This window comes from Dipodomys ordii, unplaced genomic scaffold (genome assembly GCF_000151885.1).
Source record: "Dipodomys ordii isolate 6190 unplaced genomic scaffold, Dord_2.0 Scaffold4, whole genome shotgun sequence".
Lineage (NCBI taxonomy): Eukaryota > Metazoa > Chordata > Mammalia > Rodentia > Heteromyidae > Dipodomys > Dipodomys ordii.
In genome coordinates, this window is record NW_012267220.1 from 36,655,767 (window position 1) to 36,675,233 (window position 19,467).

A 19,467-nucleotide genomic window follows, 5' to 3' on the forward strand; every position below is an offset into this window, starting at 1 on the left:
TTATATATACAGTGAAATCCTATTTGTCAGTTCTTGCTCCTGAAATACTGGAGTCCTATTCAGAAATCTTTGCTTATGCCTGTAACTTGGAGTATTTCTCCTATTGTTTTCCTTTACTAGATTAAAAACAAGTTTGACATTAAAGGCTTTTATTTCTTTTTAGTTAGTTTTTGTACAAAAAGTCTCACAGCCTTTCCTGTCCAGGCTGGCTTGGAACAGTGATTCTCAGCCTCCTGAGTAGGCTAGGTTTACAGACATGCCAACAACTTTTAGCCTCTCTGTTTCTCTGTTTTTTCATCTGTCCTGTCACCCCTTTCATAATTCCTGATGCTCTTCTTCTCTTTGGAATACAATCTTTTCAATGAAGAAAGTTTTGATGATGAGACTTCCCTCTCTCCCCTGTACACAATTTATACTTAAACAGATTAAGTACCCAAGGTCTCAGCAATCTCCAGACTTCTTGCTTTCTTAAGCATCTCCAGTGCTACTGGTTGACATTTCTTTTGTACAAAGCCTCATACAACCTTAATTGTGGTGAGCATAAGTATTTCTATTGGCTTCCTCTATGCATGTCAATAAATGATTTGGAAAAATGTTTCTTCAGATCAAATTAATAAACCGTTTACTAACCATCTGACACATGATTATACTGTTAGTGGGGCACACAAAGTGATACCCAGAAAGTTACACAGCAATACAATGGCTATATATTATATTGCAAAACAGGATGTGGTTTCTTGAGAAGAGTTATTCTCTGACAATTGCACATCTCTGTTTCCAGTTCAGGAGCCAAAGAGGAGCCTCTCTTTCTTCCAGCTGAGAAAAGTGTGGGGCCAGGTCTGGCACTGCATCCAAACCCTGAAGGAGGACTGTAACCGGCTTCAGCAGGGACAGCGAGCTGCCATGTACTGTGCCAGACAGTTTTTTCACTTAATTTAAATTTTTTTGGTCTATTTAGCTCCAGGGAGGTGGTTGAGGCAGGGATCCAGAAGCAACTATGACTGAGACTGGTTTAGAAGGGCGGGAAGTGGTGTGTGGGCTTGTTGGAGGATGGCTCTTTTGGACCTGATGGGAGACTGTGGTGAGCACTTGAGGCAGAAGTGTAAAACTTAAGAGCTGACCTGGCTTAGCTGTGCACAGAATTTGGAGCTCAGAGAAGCTTACTACAGTTTGGGTTGGTAGAACTCCCGAGGTACATGAGATTTGCAAATATTTTCCATGGTTATGGTGAACTTAGGTAATTGGCTTTGCTAATTCCAGTTTTGTGTAGAACCTCATACATTGCTAGAGGTTAGAAAATTGCCCTTATAGTTATAAGTGGCCGCTTTAATAATAGTGGTGATTTTTAGCATAGCAAGGACCTCCCTTGGCATTGGAAGGATTTTATTATAGTGTAGGAAATAGAATTGGATTCTGAAGGTGCTCCAAGGTTCTGTTTCTTGTGGTCCCTGCAGGATGAATCTCCTTCGGAATAACAGTTGCCTTTCCAAAATGAAGAATTCCATGGCCTCCATGGCTCAGCAGCTCAAAGCTAAGTTGGATTTCTTTAAAACCAGTATCCAAATTGACCTGGAGAAGTACAGAGAGCAAACCGAGTTTGGGATCAGTGAGTGTATTCTGCAATAAGTTATAGAGTCCCTTCCTTTCTCTCTTCCTCTCCTTCCCTCACTCTTTAGCCCCTTCCCTCCCTCCCTTTCTTCCTTTCCTTTCTTTTCTGAAGGTTTTTTTTTGTCATTTTATAATAGAATGTTCATTTCTGTTTTGATTTTGTGGTGTTTTTGTTCTGTTTTTCATTTTTTTCTTCTCATTTTTCCCCCCAGCATCAGATAAACTGCTGCTGGCCTGGAAGGAAATGGAACAGGCTGTGGAGCTCTGTGGGCGGGTAGGAGATGCATCTTATGTTTCTGTACTTTTGGAGTAGGTGAAATTTTGTTCTATCTTTTTTTTCCAATCAAATAGTGTATTGCTCTTTTATGTCAAAATTTAAATTTTCCTTGACATGCTCTTTGACTTTAATCATACTTAATGGGCAGAAACTGAGAGTAACCAGTATAAGGAGCTCTACATTGTTGTTGGGGAAAAGCCCAGACTTTTTGCTTTCAGGAAGGACTTATTGTCAAAGTTTTGTCTAGTTTTTTTGGGACATAAATTCCATTTGGAATAAAAGATAGGCAGAAAGTTTCAGCATACTAAATCAGGTACCACTGAGAAACTGTAATCATGGAATCAAGGGAAGTCAGTGTGATTAAGTGAATCATGCACAAATTCAAGGCCCAGCTTCCAAGGTTTTTTCCACCATCCTCCCAGTGTACTTGGGCAAGGACCTGCACCTCTGTGACTTAATATCTGTTTATGAATTAGCCCTGATGGAGTTTATGCATGCTTAAAGGTAGGCCACCATGACAGTTCTGAATTTAATTATGGGAAGGGGCACGTGCTTGTCTCCCATTCATCATCTCTGACATGGAGCAGAATCTGGACCTCCCCACACAGGTGGCACTGCGATGAACAAGTTAAGAGAAAACAAAGTAATGTGCATTGGGCATATTCTCTGTGCCAGGCATTCCACGTGTGCTTTGGCAGTCCTACTGAAAGTCTGTTTTATAGTAGAAAAAAACTGTACCTCGTTAAAGAAGTGCTCATGAGTTTCACAGCTAGAGAGTGGTAGATGTAGCATCTAAACTCAGGAGGTCCTTCTGATTCCAGAGGACATATTCCATCTAGCCAGTCAGTTGAGAGACCAGTGAGTTTGGAGAATCTTTCCCTGCCTGTCCTGGCCAATCTCACCCTTGATGTTCTTCAAAAAAGCTAAGGGAGGCCGGGTGTTGGTGGCTCATGCCTATAATCCTAGCTACGCAGGAGGCTGAGATCTGAGGTTCAAAGCCAGCCTGGGCAAGAAAGTCTGTGAGACTCTTATCTCCAATAACCCACCAGAAAACCAGAAGTGGCACAGTGGCTCAAGTGGTAGAGCATTAGCCTTGACCTGAAACACTGAGGGACAGCACCCCGGGACTGGCCAAAAAAAAAAAAAGCCAAGGGGACAGCACCTAAACCTGAGTTCAAGCACTTGATACCAGCACACACACATTCTTCTTACCTCAGCTGACATTAGCACAGTTTTTTTCATCAGGAGAATGATGTGAAGCATTTGGTGGAACGAATGATGGCACTACAAACAGACATCGTGGACTTACAAAGGAGCCCAATGGGCCGGAAGCAGGGGGGCACACTGGATGACTTGTGAGTACCACCCAGCAGTAGCCATTTGTTTTTTTTCTCCAGTGCACCAACATAGTGGTAGAGTTTAGAATAGACTCAGGAAGCCCCATGGGACCGTCCTGTAGAACATGTCCCTGCTAAACCATCGTGACACATTCCAGGCCAAATCACCGAAACTGCACCCTTGTGTTGAAATGTTCTAGTGGCAAGAAAAACTTTTCTCCCTCACTGATGTGTGTAGATCCCTTTAGCTATTGCCCATTAGAAGAGTGTGTAGTCTGTGTTGAAAAACAAACTTTACAATTTGTGCAGGGGGGAGCGGGGAATGTAGTTGTGGAGGTAGTAGGGAAGGGATGGTAGGGGAAACACAAAGGAGGAGGCAACAATGCTTGATAAGAAATGCACTCATTACCTTGCTCATGTAACTGTAACCCCTCTGTACAGTATTTTCACAATAAAAAACTTATTTTTTAAAAAAAGAGTGTGTGTATGTAAAGGCTATGAAATGCAAGTAGCCTTTACTGTTCTATCAGACATCACTGCTGCTCCAGTCCATCCTCACTCAGGTATGGCTCAAAGAGCAGGAAGTTGAAAAGAGAGTGAAGAGCTTGGCAAGTCTATGTATTGAACCTGGACATGGCTCATGTAAATCTTTGTCAAATGCTTGACATTGATTTTGGCTCCAGAAGGGGATGAGGTTTCTGGGCACACCCATCCTATCTGGAGAAAATAAATGTAGCCCCTGGAGCAAGCAGGATTTGTTTATTGATGGCTTTGCCCTTTTGGGTACCAAGTGTTCTCTGATGCTTATACTAAGACTTTAGGATGGGAAATTAGAAACATCAAAAATCTGATTTCCTCTATATATCCTCTGATTCTTCCTCTTTTTTCTTTTCCTTTTCCTCCTCTTTCTTATTATTCTCATTACCATTATTAAATCTTTCCATGTAGCCCAGACTGGCCTTCAACTCACAAATCCCCTGATTCAGCCTCCTGCATGCTAGGATTACAGGCATGTGCCACCACTCCTGCCTGTAATTCTTTAATCTTTCATTCTCTTCCAGTTTTCAAATGGAGCCTTCTTTTAAGATTGTTGCCAGCCTCACCTGTATTAGGGAATGGCAGGAGTTTATACCTGCCCCTGGGCTCACATCTGCCTCTGTTTAGGCCCTAGAATTAATTTTTGCAGAAGCCAAGTGGGGAATTCAGGATTGAGCAGAGCCTGCTTTCTTGAAACTTTGCTCTCATTAAACAGGAGGTATTTGAATTTTGATAAGGGTGATCATTTGTTTACTAAAGATATCACCAGAAATAGTTTCTTCTTATCAAGAAATTCATATCATCAGTCTTGTGTCTGGAAGTCAGTGATTCCACTGGCAAGAATTAGCAGAACATCTCTGTAGATAGGCTTGTTTAAAGCTAAATATAAGTACTGTTGCTTGTGTGTTTTAGAGAGGAACAAGCAAGGGAGCTCTACAGGAGACTTAGGGAGAAGCCACGAGGTAGGTGGGTTTGGCTGCCCCATCCCTTACCATCTCATTTCTGGGGCACTGGCACTCTGCCAGCCGCCTGGAACAACTGTTCCCCTCTTCTATCCAGACCAGCGGACAGATGGTGACAGTCAAGAAATGGTACGTCTCCTCCTTCAGGCAATTCAAAGCTTCGAGAAGAAAGTGCGAGTGATTTACACACAGCTCAGGTATGACTGTTTCCTACTCCATGGAGGATGGAGGTACCAGCTGGACATGGGGAAGTGTCTCCTTTACTCTCCTCTAGTTTGCTCAGCTGCTCAGAAAAATGTAACAGCTGTGGATGGGTGAAGAGCAATACTGTGTTCCCACTGCACCAGAACCCACTGGGGTCTGTCATGTTTGTTCTTCACAGCAAAACTGTGGTTTGCAAGCAGAAGGCGTTGGAATTGCTGCCCAAGGTGGAAGAGGTGGTTAGTCTAATGAATGAGGATGAGAAGACAGTTGTCCGGCTTCAGGAAAAGCGGCAGAAGGAGCTCTGGAACCTTCTGAAGATCGCGTGTGTGAGTGTGCTTTTTCCTCTCATGGGGAATTACAGTCTTCCAGCAAGCCAGTCAGCCTCTGTTCTACTGTCATTTCCCTTTGACATGGTATGGGCAGGGAGTGAAGGGCTAGGTAGAGTGGTTGGAGGAAGGTCTTGTACTAGGGTTTTTATTTATCCACAGTTGCTAATTACTGAAACTGACTGGTTCCAAGTAGCAGAAATCTTCCTCTCAGTGCTCCAGAGGCCAGAAGTTAAAATTTCAGGTGTCAACTTGGTGCCAGTGGCTCATGCCTGAACTCCTAGATACTCAGAAGGCTGAGGCCTAGAGAATCTTAATTCGAAGCAAACCTGGGCAAGAAATTCCAAGACTCCAATTAGCCATCAAGAAGCTGGGTGCTAGTGGTTTATGTCTGTAATCCTAACTACTCAGAAGTCTGATATCTGAGGATTGTGGTTCAGAGATAGCCCATGAAGGAAAGTCCATGAGCCTCTTACCTCCAGTTAACCACCAAAAAGCTAGAAATGGACACAGCCCTGAGCAAAAAAGCTATAGGACAATACCTTGGCCTTGAGTTTGTACCCCAGTACCGGTATACACATGTATGCACACATACACACACAATGGCATATTGGAGACATGGCTCAAGAGGTAAAGTGCCAGCAAGAATGTGAGGCCCTGAGTTCAGGCCTTGGTGTTCTCTCTCTCTCTCTCTCTCTCTCTTTTTCTTTCTCTTCCCCTCTCTCCTCTCTTATTCTCTTCCCTCCTCCTTTCTCTCTCTCTTTCTCCTTTCTTTTCCCCTCTCTCCTCTTTCTCTTTTTCTCTTTCTCTTCCCCCCTCCTTTCTCTCTCTCCCCCCTCCTTCTCCCCACATCCCCCCCACATAAGCACACACATATACAAATCCAGATGTCAGGCTGGGCATAGTGGCACATTCTTGCAGTCCTAGCACTGGAAAGGCTGAGGCAAGAGTATTGTGAATCCAAGGCCAGCCTAAGCTATATACAAAGTTGGAGACCAACCTAGATAAGACCTTGTATCTAACAAGCCAACAAAAAGATTGACAACAAAAAGTGTTGGCAGGATGGTACCCCCTCTGACAGCTTCAGGGTGAATGCTCCTCGGCTTCTTCTAGCTTTAGTAACTTAAAGCCTTTTTTAGCATATGGCTGCCTCATTCTCATCTGCCTCTTCCTTCTCTCATGACCTCAACAATCTCTCAATCCACATGTCTTGTAAGAACACATAGAGGGTTATAGGAACTGAGCATGTGTTTCAGTAGTCTAAAAGGTGCAGGAACTGAGCATTATCTCAGTAGTCTCAAATGTACAAAGCCTTCAGTTCTGTTTCCAGCATCATGTTAATCCTATCCTTTGGAAGTCTTAAGGCTAGAGGATAATGAGCTCAGGAGACCAGCCTAGGCTTTATAGTGAGATGCTGTCTCAAAAAAATAAAAAAAGACTGGGAAGGAAAAGCAGGTAAGCAGATAGGAGCTAATAGAGGATCAGAATACAAAGATGGTGTTTTGTAAAGATCCTGGAGATTGAGCCATGCCTGTAAGACAAGCAAGAGGAGGCAGGGCACAGGACATTTGTATCAGAGAAAAAGGGACAGTTGATGATCAGGATCCATCAAAAGCATCAGTTCTGGATTTTCCAAGAAGGAAGAGGTATTTCTTCCTATAAGAAAGAAGGAACAGAAGAGAGGAGAGGTGATGAGCTGTGAGATCCAAGAGGAGAGAAGTTGGGGTATGTACATCTGATCAGCCACCTGCATTCATTGAGTGCTGACTGTATGCCAGTAATGTGAAAACTTGGGCATGTAAGAACAATCTAGAACATGTAGCCATAGCAAGTGAGAATGGTGATGTGAATGCAGTCAAGGACCACCAGCTTCTGTCTTGGAGGTGGGGGAGCAACCATAAAGGCTTCTGAAGAATAAAGAGGAGTTAGGTAGGGGTTTTGTGGCAATGAAGACATTCCAAAACCAAGACATTGCTTTTTCTGAGCCCGTGAGGCCCTGAAGAATATGGTGCAGTCTGGATAGGAGTAATAGCAGAAGGGTAACACCCAGGGAGACCTGGAGAGTGGCCAGAGCTATCTGATGCAGGCCTCTCTCATTTTTTGCACTTTTCACAGTGTAAGAGGGAACAGAGTTCAATGTTCCCATTCACATCAAAGGAACTTAAGTGTGGAAATGATACTATCCCATTCAGATTTTAGGAAAATCCCTGGTGGCAACTGGAAACAGGATGTGACACTTTGGTAGACCTCAGCATTTAGAGCAGTGGAGGCTGGAATCTGTCCTGTGGTTACTGATAGGGAGTTTGGGGAGCAAAGCTCTCTGATCGTGTGGGAACCAGTCAGCAGGAATGAATGACCTGCCACCCTCAAAGGCTAGGCAGAAATCTAGGCTGTGGAAGGCATATATCTATAGACAAGTGATTGGTAGGAGGCACAACATGTGGGCAAAAAACAGTGCAAAACAGAACTGCTTGAAAGACTGAAGTGTGGACCTTAATCTAGCCAGAGAAGAGAATATGAAACTAGAAACATCGCTAGCCTGAGGGCCAACCAGGGATACAGGGCACACAGAAAAGTGGCTGCAACTATTGTCTATAGGCTGCAAGTATAAAAAAAGTGCATTAACAGCCATTAACAGTCTGGGTAGTGGACTAGTTCTAGCATATTTTGGTATCTCCTCATTTCTACCACAGTCCTAACCTCTTCATGTGTCTCAATCTCCTACTTGGAAAAGGGTTAAGACACATTCCTTTTCTTTCAGTTAGGGAATCAAATGGATGAAAGGAAGCCTTCAAAGACAGGCTCTTCAGTCTTCCCCACCTTTTTACTGAAACACTTTAGAGGCTAAGTGTAAAGTTCCAGCTCTTGTCAAATTACCAGTAGATATATGTCAATATTTGTCAGTTGGTGGTTTCTAGAAAGAACTCTGGTGACTTTTGGACAATTAAGAAAATACAGTGGCATAAATGTAGAATTCATTTTATCACTGGGCTCCAAAATTTTCTTGGTTTGTTCCTTTAGAGCAAAGTCCGAGGTCCTGTCAGTGGAAGCCCAGATAGCATCAATACTTCTCGAGTCAGTCACTCTGGTCAGCTAATGTCCCAGCCTTCCTCTGCCTGTGACAGTGTACCTGAGCCAAACAAGAAAAGGTAAGTCATGGTGACAATGCCAAGTATAACATTTAAGGGAGCATATGGAGACCTTGGGGATAAAGATGTATGCTTATTACCAGTGTTCATTACTTCAGCATCTGATAGGGGATTTTTTTGTGTATGTATTTGTGCTGGTATTGGGGTTTAAACTATAGACTGTTCACATGTGCTTAGCTTTTCGATTAAGGCTGGTGTTCTACCACTTGAACCACCACTCTCAGATTTATCTTCCTGGGCTGGCTTTGAACAGCAGTTCTTAGATCTCAATCTCCTGCATGAGTAGCTAGTAGTAGCTAGTGTTAATAGGCATTTGGTGCCAGCGTGACTGAAGATTTCCTTCTATTTGTTATATATGCCAGACCCTGTGGACATTTTGTTCTCATAGTCCCTTGTCACTTGCTGTAACTAGCTAGTTTCCTTGTCTGATGGTTGGATTATTAATTGCTTAGTGAGAATATTGAAAGTGCTAGTCAGTCCATGCTGTTTTTTAGTCTTACCAATCATTTCTGTTCTTCAAAACCTGTTTCCTGTTCCTACCATCTTCCCCATACCTGAGTTCCTGGCCTACTCCCTTCTGCTTACATCCACCTGGAGTTACTAATCTACTGGTTCTCCTCCTAATCCTCTCTTCATCTCCTGTTCATCTCTTTTCTTGCCTTCTATTACGTGAGTCACTGCGACAGAGGTTTTGATGGACTAGTAGGGCTTCCTGCTTTGTCTGTTACTGCTGCTGCTCACTCGATCTTCTATATTGACCAGGAAGTTTCTTGATTAGTCACTAAAAGTAGCTTTTCACTACACTGTAGATCAGGTCTGAACTTATTCAGGCATTGTCCCCATTTCAGTGTGGGTCTTAGATCCAATGTCAACTTACAAACCACTTGTACTAATTCAACTTGTAAAGCCTTAACCAGACAAGCAGCAGCAGCAGTAGCAACAGAGATACGGGTTCTTGGGCCTCTTTAGAGCCCTAAATCAAGGTGATTCCCAGAAGTCCTCCAGCTGGCTCTGCTGTACACTGTTAGGGAGGACCTAACAGTTACTGCCTCATTCCTCAGATGTCTTTTACAATTGTGCACACTGCTTCCCTCTGCCAGTTCCCAGTCACTGGAGCTAGTTAAAAGCGGTCCCTGTCTACACTCTTTAGGTATACAAAAGAGATTGATAATGGCCTACCATTGGAGGGTAACCAGGGCAGGGGGTAAACCATAAAGGTTTCTTTTCACATGATAGTAATGTTCAAAAACTAGGCATAGTAATGATTGTCCAACTCTGTCCATATATTCTACATGCAATTGTATACATTGAACAGGTAAAAAAATTTTTTTTGGTCGGTCCTGAGTCTTGAACTCTGGGCTTGGACGCTGTCCTTGCACTCTTCAGCTCAAAACAAGTGCTCTAGCGCTTGAGCCACAGTTGCCACTTCCGGTTTTCTAGTGGTTTATTGGAAGTAAGAGTCTCACAGACTTTCCTGGCCAGGCTGGCTTTGAACGGTGATCCTCAGATCTTAGTCCTCTGAGTAGCTAGGATTACAGGCATGAGCCACCGGTGCCCAGATAAACAGGCAAATTTTATGGTATGTAAATTGTATTGTAACAAAGGTGTTTTGAAAACTTTTTTTGGTGGTGGTAGTACTGAGGTTTGAACTGAGCCTTACACCGCAGACATGTTACCATCTGACTCACACCTCCACACCTTTTTTCTGTAGTTATTTTTCAGACAAGATTTCACATGTTTGCCTAGAGCCAGGCTCAGACCTTGATCCTCCTACCTGTACTTCCCATATAGCTTGGATTGCAGATGCGTATCACCATGCCTTATTTGTTGATATGTGTCTTGCTAACTTTTTGAATGGGCTAGTATTGAGTAATGATCCTCCTGATCTCTACTTCCTGCATAGCTGTGTATAGTGACATGTACTATCACACTCAGTTTAGGAATATCCTATTCTTGATCCTAGGGAGTTTGTAGCCTACTTTAGATTTAATTGTTCATGATGTTAAAGTCTTAATTATCTCCCTCACCTCTTGTTAGCTCTTGGAGGACAATAACTTAATTATATGCTTCTCTCAGTGCCCTGACTGCACCTTTAGTCTAGCTAGGATCCCATAGATTAAGTAGAGCAAAAACATGCACTGAGTTCCTTCTCATTTAAAAGTCACATTTACACGGTAAAAGTCGCAGAATACCATTATGCTGTCCTTGGCAATTTCTTTTCTTTCTTTCTTTATCTCTCTCTCTTTTTTTGTGAGCACTGTTCCTGAACTTCTTTGCTCAAGGCTAGTACACTACCACTTACACCACAGCTCCACTTCTTTTTGGTGGTTAATAATAGATAAAGAGTCTCATTGGCTTTCCTGCTTCAAATCATGATCCTCAGTCCCAGTTGCCTGAGTAGCCAAGATTACAGGCATAAGCCACCAGCGTTTCACTGGCATTTTCTTCCACAAAGTCACAGAACTGAAGGTAGGAAACTTGTTAGACTCTCCCATTGATGATATTAATGATAGCCCATTCACGATAGGAAACAGACATGTATTACTACAGAAAAGAAAGATACCTGATTAGATAATGTATGTTTCCAGAACTTTACACTTCAGTACAGACAAAGGAACTATGGAAACCTTGTGGATTGCTTGGTCCTTTGTATTTCTTTCTAGTTTAAAAATTGGATATTAAAAACCTGGCACCAATGTCTCACACTTGTAAATATAGCTGCTCAGATTCAAAGCCACTCTGGGCAGATAAATCCAAATGACCATTACCCTAATCAACAGAAATCTGGCAGTGGATGTGTGGCTCAGTGGTAGAGCACCAGGCTTAAGTGAAAAGCTAAATAAGAGTTTGAGGCCCCTGATTCAAGTTCTAGAACCAGTACACACACATACACACACATATACTAAATACATAAATAAATAAAACAGAAAACATCTTTATACTTGGCAGTTTAGAGAGAATTAATTTCAGTATCTTGTAATTCAAAAGGGGGCATTTTGCTTATGCATATTAAACAGTTCTATGTGCTATTTCATATTTTAAGCAATACTGTTGATACTTGAATTTGAGCAGTTGAAAAGTACTTAACCAAAAGAATAAATACTCCCATGAGGAGTCAGACATTCAGGATCAAAATGCATGTTATTTCATGCATACAGGCTCAGGCCTGTAATCCTAGCTACTTAGGAGGCTGAGATCTGAGGATTGCAGTTCAAAGCCAGCCCAAGCAAGAACCTCTGTGAGACTCTTATCTCCAATATACCACCAGAAAAACAGAAGTGGCACTGTGGCTCAAGTGGTAGAGTGCTAGCCTTGAGCTGAAGAGCCGAGGGACAGTGCCCAGGCCCAGAGTTCAAGCCTCACAACCAACCAAAATATAATAATAATAAGGGCTAGGTACGAGTGGCTCACTCCTGTAATCCTAGCTTCTCAGGAGACTGAGATCTCAGGATTGTAGTTCAAAGCCAACTTTGGCAGGAAAGTCTGTAAGACTCTTATCTCCAGTGAACTTCTAAACAATTGGAAGTGGCTCAAGTGGCAGAATGCTAGCCTTTAGCCAAAAACCTTAGGAATAGCACCAGGCTCAAGCCCCAGGACTGGCACATTCACGTACACACACACACACACACACACACACACATACACACACACACACACATACACTCTCTTTCTCTCTCTCTCCCATACATATATACATGTATGTGTATATATATGTATAATTAAAGCGCTTTAGTATATTTGAAAGCAGTAGTGTTAGCACTGGTATGATACTAATGTCCTTTTTTAATAATTTTGTCATTGTCTTTAGTGAAGAACTGGTAGCTGAAGCACATACTCTCTGTGCCCAACTAGAAAATGCCATGCAGAACACCGTGAAGGCGCAGGACCAGAGTTTTATGGTAACAGACCCTTGGGATTCCAGCTGTGCTGTCCTTTCTTTCTGCAGAAAAAGAAAAGAAAATGGAAAAGCAATATAGTGTTAAGCTCAGTTTTGTAGATATGATGATTTTAGTGCATTTATAAATATTCATCAGTTACTGTATTCTTAAAAGTATATTGTGTGCATTATCTTATTTAATCTTTGTGAGACTTAAATCCTGATGAGAAGGCAAAAGCAGTAGTATTCCTGGTAGGCTCTTCCCCACCTGAACTGTGGGTACCATTGCTGAGTGTGTGTTGGGCACTGTGTTGGATGGAGTTGGTTGTGATCCTGTACTTCAAAGACTCAGAGCTTAGCAGTCACTAGAGCAGCACTAGTAACAGGAAAGTGGAGGAAGAAAACCTAGCCAGAGATGGGTATGTAAAAGTAAGTTTAAATTGCTAAGAGGATCCTAAATTGTTCGTTTAAATGTTTAAATGGCATTTTTCTGCAAATAGAATCCTGTGCTAGCTGACCTCCTGACTTCTAACTTTGGAGAAAAGGCAGAGGGCACTCCTGCCACTTTCAGTCATCTCTGGTTATGTGTGGGAATTGTCCATCCATTCTCTGTTGTTTTCTTTTTGTTACTGTCTGATCATCTCACTGTGTAATCAAACTTACACCATAGGAGGAGGAAGTCTCACCAGAGCATTTCTGCTGAGGTTAGAATCTGTAGTTGATCCATACCACTTGCCTACTTGAGCATGTACAGAAATGCTGTGAGCCACAAGTAGTACAAAAAATGGCTTTCAAGTTTCCCAGTCACAGAATTCCAGGTATTCTGAATCCAACTAATAGAAACACCCTGCCTGGTTTTGAGTATGTATTTGACTCTGCTCAAGGGTGCCCTGATGCAATTAAATGGGTTTAAATTGACTTTTCAAGTATGCTGGTTGCTTCCTGCAAAGACAGTCTGAGGTGCATGGTAGCTGCTGAACTTTTAATATACCTGTTGACTTTCAGAGTCTAGACTGGAGCTGGTTACAGATGGAGGATGAAGAACAGAGTGGCATGGAACAGGCCTTGTGACTGGGGTTGTCCAGTGGCTGCTGTTATGATGGTGTCCCGCTGATCCTCACCTAAGTGGAGAGCTCACTCCCCATGCAGCTGTGATGCTCACCCTGGACCGTAGGTGTGGCCCTCAGCAGATGTTGCTAGTCCTTATCCACCCTTGGCAAGACTCCACTGAGGCCCAGCAGATGCCAGTGCCGGCTATGAGTCTTCATGGAAATAGCCTCAGCAGCTGAATTCTCTTCTGTGAAAAAGAGTGCTCAGAGTACTGTTTGCCACATAGACTACTGGATTGATGTCTCACTTGAATGTTTCTGGACAATGTCTGCACAGCACTTGTAGCCAACCTGTCCTCTCCTGACCTCTTTAGACCTCCAGAGAAGCCTTGATACACCTGTCTTCTCTCACCTAATGGCCATGGTTTCATCTGGATCCATCCTCCTAAATAGACATTTTAATCATAGGTTTGGCATGGCTTCCTCCTCTTGCCCTTTTCTCATTTCACCGCTGCTAAATTGTGTGTTGACTTACCATGCTGGTGGCCATTTAGCAATGTTTAGATATGTTTTGGTGGTGCCAAGCTCCCCAATGACTCTGGTCCTGTCAACCACTGAGTGACTCCCCAAAGCCAGAGTGGAATAGAAGCTACTTATATTTGAGATCCAAAGATTACCTGGAAGTCATATATCATGGAGGGAAAAAAAGCCAGAAAATGTGTATATCAACTTCTGACCTGACCACTTTAAGCAGAGTTATCCCTGTCAAATACGTGTGTGTGTGTGTGTGTGTGTGTGGTATAGGATGGGGTATTCCTGCCTCTCCTGTGTGTGTGTGTGTGTGTGTGTGTGTGTGTGTGTGTGTGTGTGTGTGGTATAGGATGGGGTATTCCTGCCTCTCCTGTCAGCTAACAGTATTATTAAATCAATTTATCTTACAAATAGTTTCTATGTTTTGTAACGTGACATGAACATGTATTCTGGGTTCCATAGTCTATTTCTACAATAGCCAATATGGGTTCCATAGTCTATTTCTACAATAGCCAATATAATGGAAGACTTTGCAAAATTGAATAGTGCCTAGATGACTATAATTACTTCCAACATTCTACAAAACTTTAAATACATGTATAAAGCATATATGTTTATATATTATAGGATACACACATAGGTAACAAAAAAGCTCAAGTAGGGAGTTTTATAGAAGAAATCTGATCTGAAGCCAACAAATTTCAGAGTGGCTGCCATGGAGATGACATGAGGCATCAAGTAAGTTTTGGAAATGTTTCATGTTTTAATTGCTTCTTAGATATTTATACTGTATACACTGAAAAGCTTTATATTAAAAAAACTGGCCTAACTTTATATAAATTCTTAAGTCACTGTACAGATCCAATGTCATTTTACCATATAACTCTTCCATGCTTTATGAGAAAGAATGGTTTTAGAATCCCTGGAGTGGACACAAGTGGAAACAAGACCTTAAAGACTGGGGTGGGGTTAGATTGGGGAAGGAGTGAATGCTGGACTGAGAGGGCTGTGAACTTCTGTTATAGTCATTTGAGAATCCGCAGAAGAGTTTTGAGTAAGAAAATGACATTACCAAACAGCTTAGAAGATTGTGCTGAACTATTCTAATTGATTGGCAAAGTGAAAAGTCAAGAATTGGGGCTCTGAGCTGGGCGCCGGTGGCTCACATCTAATCCTAGCTACTCAGGAGGCTGAAATCTGAGGATCGTGGTTCAAAGCCAGCCCGGGCAGGAAAGTCCGTGAGACTGTTATCTCCAGTAAACCACTAGAAAGCCAGAAGTGGCACTGTGGCTCAAGCAGTAGAGCACTCGCCTTGAGCTGAAGAGCACAAGGACAGCACCCAAGCCCAGAGTTCAAGCCCCACTACCAACCAAAAAGAAAAAAAAAAGAATTGGGACTCCTTACTATAAATAAGTAGAGTTAAAATAATTGGAATTGGGAGCCGGGCACTGATGGCTCATGCCTGTAATCCTACCTATTCAAGAGGCTGAGATCTGATGATTGAGGTTTGAAGCAGCCCAGGCAGGAAAGTCTGTTAGCCTCTTAATCTTCAGCGAATCACAAGAAAAGCTGGAAGTTGAGCTGTGGCTAGCCTTGAGAGAAAAAAGCTCAGGGACAGTGCCTGGTGATAAGCCCCTCGACGGCGCACGCATGCCTGCACACATACATATGTACATACATGACTGTATGTACAGTCATGCCTGCACACGCATACACACAATATTTGGAAATGGGTCTTTCATGACTCATGTTTTCTGCCTGGGGAGCAGGAAACGTTTGTTTCTACTTTAACCCTGATATACTAAAATAAATCCTTTCTAAAATTTGCCTCTTGTGAGACTCTTTTTCTTTTTCCCCAATGAGAATTCCTGAAATGCTTTTCCTAAGTAGTTCTGAAAACTGAGAAGCTTTGGGAACCCCTCATTCTCATGTGACAGAAATAGGTTAGTATATGCCAGAAGTTGAATTTTATAAAGTATAGAAAGCATTTGGCTTTAGAATGTTTTTGTCTCTAAATATCTGTTTTTAAAAAAGTGAGATGCTGGTTGGTCACATCTGTAGTCCTAGCTACCCAGAAGGTTGAGATCTGATTATTGAAGTTTGAATCCAGCTCAGGCAGATAAATCCATGAGGTTCTATCTCCAAATAACCAGCAAAAAAGCTGGGTTGGAGACATGGATCCAGTGGTAGAGTACTAGCTGTTAACAAAAAAGCCAAGCAAGAATATGAGGCTGAGTTCAAGCCCTAGTGCTGGTGTATGTGTATGCATGCACATGCACACAAAGTTCTTTTGGAAGTAGAGATGTGGCTCAAGTGGTAGAGCAGCCCAGCCTTAAGTTCAAGCCCCAGTGCTGTTAAAAAAAAAAGTTACTACAGTTTAAAGGTCCTAGTCTATTGTCTGACTGGCTCAGTTGCTTTGGGTCAGTGGTGAAGCAGCACATATTGGAAGAAGTGTGGGTAGAGCAAAACTGCTTGCTTCATGGCTGGGCTACAAGGAGAGGAAGAGGAAGTGACTGTGGTTTTAAAATTCCCTCTCAAAGACACACTCCCAGGGACCTAAAGACCTTCCCCCAATTTCCACTACCTCCAAAGTGCCTCCTTGGAGAACGGGCTCCCAACACTTTTAAATTCTAAAGTGTAGCATTGATCTGTGGGTCTCTTGTCTACCAAGATCCACCTATTGTTTTCCTTTCTGTGCTCTCTGGCCATAGTTTCTTAGTCTCCCTTCTTCTACAATGCTTTCTACTATCCCTCTTCCTAACAAAGACTTACCTTGTATAGTACTGCTACAGAGATTCCACTAAAAGAAAATTGGAGAGTGTCACTAGTCTACTTAAAACTTCCTACTAACTCTGACCCAGAACTAAAAGTGCAGTTTCCATAGCCAGGCATACATTTGTGCTTACTTTGACTTATAACCCCATATTCTAATTACTTCAGGGAAGTGTTGATTTCCTGTGTTCAACCTGCCTTTTCCTTATAGAAAGTTTTCATGCTTTTACCTAATGTCTTATATAACCCTTGCTTATCCTCACTGATACCACTTCCTGTCTTTCTGACTAGTTCCACATTAGCAACCTGATCTGTATAAACTAGCTAGATTTATTGGAGTTCTTTTTTTTTCAACCTAAACTAGTCTCACTCTCGGGACTTAATGCTGCTTCAGAGTTGTAAATGCCACATATATAATGATAATTTCACATTTACACCTCTACTTCAGAACTGCTCCCTAACCCCAGAATTATATACCCAATGGTTTCTATTGCCAATTGGATATAATAGGTATCACACGTTCGAAAAGTAAAGTAATGACTTTTCCCCTATTCTTTTCAGTCTTCCCAGCTTCACACCTGGTAGCATCATTCTGGTGCCTCAACTAAACACTCATAGACTCAGCTCTGACTTCTTTTCGCTCATACTCCCCATCCAAATCATCAGTGAGTCTTGTTGGTTCAGCCTCAGAAACAATCCTACCCTGGCCCTAACCATCACTTATCTGTCCTCTGTATTATTGCAATAACCTCCTTGCTTGTCTCCACACTTGTGCTGTTGTTATTGCTTCCCTATATCAGCCAGATAATTACCTTGAAAATTAGGTTGAATCAAGTCACTTACCTGCTCAAAACCTCAAGGATGGAACAGTGGGCTACTCTCAGGCACCACATCTCTGCCACATTTCTGTCACATGGCTGCATATGTCTGACATTTTATGCCAGTCTCTCCTTGCTCACTCTTCAATGCCCATGCTGCCTTCCCTGATAATCCTCAAATCAAGAACAATTGTTGCTAGCTAACTTGTCCCAACTTTCAAATTCAGAATTACCAAGTTTCAGCCTTGGAGGCTGCCCTCACTTCTGCCTGGATCACTCTCCCCTAAATGTTCTCATGGTCCCTTCCTTGCTCACATCTTTTTACACAGAAACCTCAGCAGAGAGTTCCTGTCTGGGCAGCAACTCTGATCTAGAACCCAGCCTCTACACCACCTCCCAGGAGCTTTCCTATGACTATTACACTTGATTTTGCAGTGCTGAGGATGAGACTAGGGCTTTGCACCTGCTGAGGATACATTTTACTCCTGGGCTACACCAACACATCCTTGACTTTTTTTCTTTTTAATGCAGTATTGGGGCTTAAACTTGAACCCCTCCTACACTTCAGGTTTTTTGCTGGTAGAAGAAGCTCTTAGATTTTTGGATTTGTCTGCACGTGCTGGCTTAGAATTGTGATATTCAGCTCTCATCCTGCTAAGTAGGATTACTGGCATGAGCCACTGGTGCCCATTTCCCTTGTTTTTATGTCACTATGCCCATCTGCCATACCAATTACCCACAAGTACCTAGCACTGTCTTCCTTAAAGGGTGTAGATGTTTTAAACCCTGAAGCAGGAGAGTAGGGACTTTCAACTTTGCCACTTATCTTAAGGAGATAAGTACATTTATTTGACTAGAATGGATGAAAAGAGAAGATTAAGAGTTCCTATTGGGCTGGGAAGGTGGCTCAGTGGTAGAGGGCTTGCCTTGTATACATAAGGCCCTGGGTTCGATTCCTTAGCACCACATAAACAGAAGGGGAAAAAAAAGCCGGAAGTAGCACTGTGGCTCAAGTTGTAGAATGACAGCCTTGAACTGAAGAGCTGAGGGACAGTACCCAGGCCCAGAGGTCAGGCCCCACAACTGGCAAAAAAAAAAAAAAAAAAAAAGTTCCTATTTAAAAAAATATTATCTTCACATTAGTTCTACCTCTTGTTTTCCAAAGGAAGACCACAGATTGATAGATTCTAAAATAGAGAACAGGGGCTGGGAAGGTGACTCAGTGGTAGAGCGCTTGCCTTGCATGCCTGAGGCCCTGGGTTCGATTCCTCAGCACCACATAAGCAAACAAAAAAAAAAGCCCGAAGTGGCGCTGTGGCTCAAGTGGTAGAGTGCTAGCCTTGAGCTGAAGAGCTGAGGGACAGTGCCCAGGCCCAGAGGTCAGGCCCCATGACCAGACCCCAAAAAAAATAAAATAAAATAGATAACAGGTTTCCTCTTCTCTCCTCTCTCTCTCTTCTCTCTCCTTTCTCTTTCTCCTCTCTCCTCTCCTCTCTTTTTCCTTCCCTCCCCTCTTTTTTCCTTGTTTTTCCATCTCCTCCCATTTTCTCCTCTCTCTTCTTCAGTCTCCCTGGGAACTCTGAGGCATGATCATAACTTGCTTCACTTCCCATCTCCCAGCCTCTTTGCCTCACTGTATTTGTTGCATTGTACATGGATCTGTACCTTTCTAACTCTACTCCCATGAGCACTAGTTCTTGTATATTTTGTTTTCTTATACTTCTTTTAAATTTTTGTACAAAGGTTGCATTTTACTACTTGAGCCATGCCTCTAGCCCTCCTTTTTTTTTTGCTGGTCCTGGGACTTGAATTCAGGGCCTGGGCACTGTCCCTGAGCTGCTTTTGCTCAAGGCTAGCACTCTGCAACTTGAGCACAGTGCCACTAACGGCTTTTTCTGTTTATGTGGTACTAAATAAACAGAAATAATAAAGCCCAGGGCTTCATGCATGCTAGCTAAGCACTCTACCTCTAAGCCACATTGCCAGCCTAGCCCTGCTTTTTTTTTTTTTTTTTTTTTTT

General features: G+C 42.6%; 1 protein-coding gene across 1 annotated transcript in view; it reads left to right on the plus strand.

Annotated features, from left to right (window-relative positions):
- Ikbkb (inhibitor of kappa light polypeptide gene enhancer in B-cells, kinase beta) overlaps nt 1-19,467 on the plus strand; it is a 75,586-nt gene that overhangs the window by 41,285 nt on the left and 14,834 nt on the right. Inside the window, exons 11-20 of the mRNA XM_013024398.1 lie at nt 782-905; nt 1,455-1,606; nt 1,821-1,882; nt 3,131-3,240; nt 4,672-4,721; nt 4,819-4,918; nt 5,104-5,251; nt 8,273-8,400; nt 12,209-12,299; nt 13,283-14,124. Of these exons, the coding sequence (XP_012879852.1) occupies nt 782-905; nt 1,455-1,606; nt 1,821-1,882; nt 3,131-3,240; nt 4,672-4,721; nt 4,819-4,918; nt 5,104-5,251; nt 8,273-8,400; nt 12,209-12,299; nt 13,283-13,348 (1,031 nt within the window). The 3' untranslated portion in view covers nt 13,349-14,124. The remainder of the gene's footprint in view (nt 1-781; nt 906-1,454; nt 1,607-1,820; nt 1,883-3,130; nt 3,241-4,671; nt 4,722-4,818; nt 4,919-5,103; nt 5,252-8,272; nt 8,401-12,208; nt 12,300-13,282; nt 14,125-19,467) is intronic.